This window comes from Elephas maximus, chromosome 3 (genome assembly GCF_024166365.1).
Source record: "Elephas maximus indicus isolate mEleMax1 chromosome 3, mEleMax1 primary haplotype, whole genome shotgun sequence".
Lineage (NCBI taxonomy): Eukaryota > Metazoa > Chordata > Mammalia > Proboscidea > Elephantidae > Elephas > Elephas maximus.
In genome coordinates this window covers 23,787,479-23,794,942 of record NC_064821.1, presented here as the reverse complement: position 1 = coordinate 23,794,942, position 7,464 = coordinate 23,787,479, and the positions used below count along the sequence as shown (strand labels likewise).

Sequence of the window (7,464 nt, the reverse complement as noted above, 5' to 3'; positions counted from 1 at the left end):
TACAGGACAGAATAGAACTGCCCCACAGGGTTTCCAAGGAGCGCCTGGCGGATTCAAACTGCTGACCTTTTGGTCAGCAGCTGTAGCACTTAACCACTATGCAACCAGGGTTTCCAAAAATAAACATAAATCTTTTCCTGCTCAAAAACCTTTAAAAATCCATGCAAATCCTTTGTTCTGGGACACGGGGGTAAGCATTGTCTGGGCCCTCCTCATCTCCACTTGCAAGCCTCTTTAGTAAAGCTTTGCTCGTGTGGAAAAATTCTCCATGCCTTACCTGTTCATTTTCAACCAGTGAGAGGCAATAACCTTCTTCATTTAAAGCCAGAGGCACCGGCAACACTGTGTCTGGAAGTCTGAGGCTCTACTGATGTGCCTGTGCTTTCTTTTTTCTCATGTTTATAATATTACTGTAACTTAATTAAAGAAAAAAGAAAGAAATCCTACCTGACAGCTACTAGGAGAGTTGTTAATTTGTAATTTGGAAAACATATCTCCCTCCTCTCTCAAGGTGTTAGCCTTTTTCACTTTACTGTGAATAGTGCCCTGTATCTTGTTTACTTGTGATCCCTATGATCCATAGGGTTTTCACTGGCTGTTTTTTGGAAGTAGTTCATTAGCTCTTTCTTTCTAGTCCATCTTAGTTTGGAAGCTAAGTCTCACAGTGTCAGGCCTAACACATTCAGTAAAGATTTGATGAATCAATTCATTAGTGGCATTCCTGAGTGCAATGCCCCTATCAGAACCTCCCAGATCCACTCATGCAACATCGTAATTTTTTAGCTGTTCAGTTTTCTTCTAAGGACTACCAAAATGTAGCAGAGGGATCATTGAAACTTTCTGGAATTTGCCATTTAATGGCCCAAGGCAATATTCCCATAAATGTTTGATCATTTGGTATGCTTTTAAAAGTAGATTCTCAGGCTCTTCCTCTGGAGATGTTGTTTAGGTAAGGGGTAGGGTGGAATAGGGTGGGAAGCTATATATTAACAGGAGCCCCAGTTGATTCTTTTGATAAAGGTAAATTTAGGAAACACTTCCCTAGGGCAGTGACTCTCAAAAGATTGTCCCAGAAACCAGCAACATCAACATCCCCTGAGAACTTATCAAAAATACAAGTTATCAGGCTCAAACTCTGAACTACTGAGAAAGAAACTTGGAAATGGAGCCCAGCAATCTGAATTGTAACAAGTCCTCCAGGTGGTCCTGGTGCAGGCTAAAAGTTTGGAACCATTGCTCTAGTGAACCCTCAGATGACTTCTTCTCACTCAGCCACCTACCTGATGAGAAAATGACAACTCAGAAAATGTCGAGACTTGTCCCCAGGAGGACATTCAAGCAAAACTGGAGTGATTCTTCCCAGAGGAAAGGAACCCAGGAGTGGGGGACCCAGCTGGCCCCACAGCTGACCCCTGGGATAAGAAATTGGCAGGTCAGAGACCCCTCTCAGTGTGCCTCCTGCCCTTGAGAAGCCAAACTGATCAGGGAATGGAAGAGCCATTGACAAATTTATCTAGCAGGTTTCAGAAGGGATTCAGCCCCTAGGGCCACAAAACCTGTAATACATTAACTTGCAGTCACCAAGGTCCCAATGTACCAGACCCAAGACACTCATGCTTTCTCCAGGAGAAACCAGCCAAGCCTTGTACCACATGCCTGGCTCTGTCTCCTTGCTCTTCTTGGAGGCAGACCTGTGGTCTTCATCACCCACTCTCCATGAGACAACAAGATTCAGGAGAGTTGGACCCTGTGGTGGGTCTATGTTATCAAACTTGCATAGTCCAGTAAGTGTTGTGGGAAATACAGAAAAGAGGTGGTTGGGTGGAAAGGGCATTGATTATTGCGAAGCATAGAGAACGGAAAACCCTATGACATCTATGAAGAAGAGGCTATAGAGGCTAATTGCTTGGAAGAGAGAATGGCTAGACTATTTGCTTGAAGTTGCCATTGCATAGTGAGCTCTCACTTCATTTGATATTATTGGATAGTTGATGGAGATTTGAGGGGGAGGGCATCAACTTCCAAGCCAGTCTTTGACACCAAAGCACTGCCATGGACCTCACTGTTCAGTGATACAGTTACTATTCTGAGTTGACCCCAGGTACTGATGGAGAAATCTTGATCTCTTCTAGTTCTTTTCTCCTATTGCCAGGCACAAGGACTCCAGGATCTGGATCAATCCTTTCTGATGTCTTCTTTTTCACCCTCGTTTGCTTGGGAATTTATCTTTGTTTCTCTAAAAGGTGTTTCCTTCCCCCCTCCTTCCTCATCTCTGTCCATGGTTCCCATCAGAGACCCTTAAGGGAGAAATTTGTGCTCATTGGTATCTCAGGCTGTGATGTGTAAAGACTGGGGTGAGGTGGGTGAAAGGGAAAGGCAAAGGACACAGGCAAGCACTACATGTATCTCCTCTTGGCATCCTCTCCTTTTGCTCTGAGAACATTCCAGGTGATATTGAAACTTCCGCATCCCTTTCCCATTGTTGTCGTTAGGTGCTGATTCTGACTCATAGTGACCCCATGTGTGCAAAATAGGACTGCTCCATAGGATTTTCAAGACTGTGACCTTTCAGAAGCAGATCACCAGGCCTGTCTTCTGAAGTGCCTCTGGGTGGGTTTGAAACACCAACCTTTTGGCTAGTAGTCAGATGCTTAACTGTTTGCACCACCCAGAGACTCCTCCCTTTCCCATAGTTGGCCTTGATTTTGCTTGGGTGCCAGGTCTCATCCTTAAACAGGGACTATTAGCAAAAACTGGATTCATTTCTTCACTTCTCCTGGCCTCTATTTCTCTTCTGTAAAATAAGTGACTTGGTCCCTTCAATTATCTGAGAATTTTCCATCCCCGTTTTCCTTACCTTAAACCCACCTTTCACTCCAGGCACAAGGGAATACTGTAAGTTGGATGATATTACGCCTTTGTTTGAAGCCCCTCCACAGCCCCCATCCTATATCCATTATCCTCTTCAAGGCTCCCCCAGAGTGGTAGTCCCAGCCCACTTCGCCAACCACATTCTTTACCGTTTCCATCTCCCACTTTGTGCTTTAGCAATAGCAAGCAGCTAAGAGTATTCTGTGCCATGCTGCTTGTTGCTTCTCAGCCTTTTCCCTTGCTCTCCTCTCTGCCAGAAAAGCCCCTACTCAACCCTCTACGGGATAACTTCACCAGGCATTTCCTCCTCCTGGAATCTTTCCCTTGATTTGGAGCATCTTCTCTATACTCCATTCTTCAGACCACCTTTATCTTTGCATTTAACTCATTCTACTACACTAACCTATTTCTGCATTTCTAACTCTTGAAGGGAGGTTTCCTGGGGACAAACACCACAGCGTTAATCTTCCTATCCGCTACAGCTAACATTTATTGTATTTATTAGTTGATGTGGAATTGAGTCTGACTCATGGGAACCTTATATATAACAGAATGAAACTTTGCGTGGTCCTGCACAATCCTCGTGATTGTTGGCACGTTTGAATCCATTGTTGTGGCCCTTGCGTCAACTCATCTCATTGAAGGTCTCCCTCATTTTTGTTGGCCCTCTACTTTGCCAACCATGACGTTCTTTTCTAACAATTGGCTTTTCCTGATGATGTGTCCAAAGTAAGCTAGTCAAAGTAGGCTCTTTGTCAATTTCTCAAAAAGTCCTAGAGTCATTTCCCAAGAAGGATTTCTTTAGGTCTGGATAATTTTTGAACTATATGAATGAACTACGTAAATGAAAAATGACCTTCCCTACCTCTGAGTTCTAACCCCTCATTCTAAGGTAGATGGTTTTGAATGTGTAGGAAATTTTATCTCTCTCTTTCTCTCTCCCTTTTTTTTTTTATTTTACTTTTTTATTTATTGAGGTAAAATTCACTTAACTCAAATTAAACACTTTAAAATGAACAATTCAGTGACATTTATTACATTCACAATGTTGTGCAACCACCATCTCTATCTAGTTCTAAAACATTTTCATCTCCCCAAAATAAAACTCCATGTTCATTAAACAATCATACCCCATCTCCCTCTCCTTTCAGCCCCTAGAAACTATCAGTCTGCTTTCTGCTCTGGTTTTACCTATTCTGGACATTTCATATAAATGGTGCAATAGGATAAATAATTTCTTCTTATGGTGATTGTTATTATTACAATACTGTGGCCCATTCAAATAATAAGTTGGCTGTTGCTGTGCAACACAAGATGTCAATTTATGAAAGAAGTAATTGTTGCAGTGAATTTGAATCCCAAGGAACTTTGAACAAACCCTGCATCAGCCAGACCATTTGTTTTGTCCATCAAAGCAAGTTTGATTCTCCATAAATATTACAGTCAAGAAAGCTTTACAGAGCAGTTCTACTATAACACATGGGGTTACCATGAGTTGGAGTCAACTCTATAGCAACAGGCTTGGATTTTGATTTGGTCTCCTATCCTACTCAATAAAATAAATTGGAATACAAGTGAGCAAGCCACATTCATCAAAACATAATGGAATCTTTTACAAATTATCATGCTTTAAAGATGAGCTGTGCCCGTTTGCTCAGAACATCTCTTCACTGATCAGAAGCCTCCAGAGATGGTTGCAAATTGCTGGTTCCCAAATGAGTCAGAGTGAAGATATTCATCCATAGTTAAATATGGTCATATTTTTTTTTTCACTCTAGAGACATGATCTGCTTTGCTCTTTTATACCTAAAAAGACTGACAGTGATGATAGCCAATAATGTCCATTTTCCTTTGTCATTTGGGGTATTGAAGAATAACAAGTGTGCAAAAACACTTATAACAATGTAAAACATAGCAGCGAAAGTCATTATTTGGTGAAGCTTGGCAATCTGCTTCTAAAAGATCTTCCTTCTTTCCTTGCTTCCTTCTTCCCTCCCTTCCTTCCTTCCTTTCTCCATCCCTTTGTATTTTTCTATCTTTCCCTCTCTTTCTTCCTCCCTCTCTCCTCCCTCCTCCCTCCCCTTCACTCTCTGGGAAGCAAACCTGAACCCTACTCATCCTTCAATACTTTATCCAGATATTATCCCCTCTTCTCAGATTTCTTCATCACTCAGACATGGTTATTTGACCCTCTTTGAAGTCCCGGTAATACCCCCAAGAAAGGCAGATGACCTGGATCAGGTTATAACAGTTCACTGGGCCTTGCATTCCGTATGTACTTTAGAGTGTACGTGGACCATTTTATCTCCAAGATTCAAAATTGTAGCTATTGTGATTCTAAACCGGAGATAAAGGGGATGTGTGAGTGTCCCAGAGGCCAAGGAACATTATGAAATGTTGCATGTAACTAATGACAGAAAGTAGGGTTCCTAAATCTCATAATGTTAAGGCTTTTATATCTAATTCTTGATTTAAAGAAATAAAATGGAGAGAATCTAGAATCTATCCTGTGTCTATTTCATGTTCTTTCCCCTCCTCAATTTACTAGGTGAACTATTGGCAACATGGAACCAGGAAATCAAACAAGCACTTCAGAATTTTTCCTCCTGGGATTTTCCCAGGACCCAGAGCATCAACCAATACTATTTGGAATGTTCCTGTCCATGTTTGTGGTCACTGTGCTTGGAAACCTGCTCATCATTCTGACCATCATCTCTGACTCCCACCTCCACACCCCCATGTACTTCTTCCTAGCCAGCCTGTCCTTAGCTGACATCTGCTTCATCTCCACCACCATCCCAAAGATGCTAGTGAACATCCAGACACAGAACAGATCCATCACCTATGCAGGCTGCATCACTCAGATGTATTTTTTCATGGTTTTTGGAGGCATGGACACATTTCTCCTGACTTTGATGGCCTATGACCAGTTTGTAGCTGTCTGTCACCCCTTGCACTACCTGGTCATCATGAACCTCCACCTCTGTGGTCTGCTGGTTCTTGCGTCCTGGTTCATCAGTATGATGTACTCCCTAATGCAGAGTTTGTTGATGCTGCGGCTCTCCTTCTGCACCAATTGGGTAATTCAACACTTTTACTGTGAACTTGCTCAGGCCCTCACAATTGCCTGCTCCGACACACTCGTCAGTCATATCCTGCTATATATTATGGTGACTGCCCTTCTCGGAATTGTTCCCTTCGCAGGGATCCTTTTCTCCTACACTCAAATTGTCTCCTCCATCTTGAAAATCCCATCAGCTGATGGGAGGTATAAAGCATTTTCCACCTGTGGGTCTCACCTGTCTGTGGTTTCTTTATTCTATGGGACAGGCCTTGGTGTCTATCTCAGTTCTGGAGCATCACCCTCTTCCTGGAAAGCCATGGTTGCCTCAGTGATGTACACTGTCGTCACCCCCATGCTGAACCCCTTCATCTACAGCCTGAGGAACAGGGACATCAACAGGGCTTTACAAAGGCTTCTCAGGAGAATACTCTATGTTCAGTGATGGGAACATTAGTCTTGGATTTTTTGAGCTGGTATTGGAATAAAGAAATTGTGTTTCTTAAAACACATAGACGGAGTCCCTGAGTAATGCAAATGAGTTTGCTGAAGGGTTGGTGATTCAAACTTACACAGAGAAGCCTCAGAAGACAGGTCTGGCAATCTATTTCTAAAAGATCACAGCCTTGAAAACTCTATGGAGTGCAGTTCTACTCTGCATACGATGGGTTCACTATGAGTCAGAATCAACAGCAATTAATAGCAATAACAGTCACATAGAATTTTGCTCCTTACCAGCCTTATGTGTGCTTCTTCTGGACCTCTTATGGTAACTACTCTGTTCTCCTCAACTGTATTTCCCTCATCTGCTCCTCTGACATTTTATATTAGTGAGCCTCAGCCTGGCATTTGCAATCCTGAATGTCAGTACCAGCCACTTCAAGCGCTGACTGGAACTGTCAAATAATACTTCATTTTATTGGTAATGTTGCTATCATTTATCAAATCTATTCGTTGAACAACATTTATTAAGCACCTACAATGTGCCAACATGTTCTAGGTTCCTGGGATACAGCAATGAAAAAAAAAAATCATGTCCTCAGAGAGCTTAAACCTGGGATCCTAAAGTTTATCAGATCAATTCTATCTCCAAACATAAAATAGTCTGATTGATAAATTATTTAATTGGTCACTATAGGTTAAAATTTTCTTCATATATTTACTCGGTTTCCAAAACAAGCTATCCAAAGATATTGCTAGAAATAGAAAAATCATGGTACCCAGAATATTAGATCTGATCAGGCCTAATAAGTCATTTGATATACTTGCCCCATTTTACAGGTGAATTCACAGAGTACAGCCAGTGGCAAAGCCTGGCTGAACGGGGACACATCTTCAAATATGATGCCAGGACAGGGCACTAGCTTACAATTCAGGAGAGCAACAAAAGAATCACAGAATTGCCAAACCCACTCGTTCCATAGTGTTTTGTTTTGTTGTGCATAGGGTTGCTACAAGTCGGAACCGACTTGTGGGCACCTGACAATAACAACAACAACAGGTATGTGGCAATTTCCTAGGTGGTGCAAACA

The 7,464-nt window shown here is 42.1% G+C and overlaps 1 protein-coding gene across 1 annotated transcript; it reads left to right on the top strand.

Annotated features, from left to right (window-relative positions):
* The first annotated feature begins 5,435 nt into the window (after positions 1-5,435).
* On the top strand, positions 5,436-6,377 carry LOC126071605 (olfactory receptor 7D4-like). Its single transcript, XM_049875809.1, has one exon. It carries the CDS (start codon positions 5,436-5,438, stop codon positions 6,375-6,377), a length of 942 nt encoding a protein of 313 aa, XP_049731766.1.
* The last annotated feature ends 1,087 nt before the right edge of the window (positions 6,378-7,464 follow it).

Bases quoted from the DNA above. Each gene is read 5' to 3' on its own strand.
- LOC126071605 (XM_049875809.1), top strand. From the start codon at position 5,436: ATGGAACCAGGAAATCAAACAAGCACTTCAGAATTTTTCCTCCTGGGA.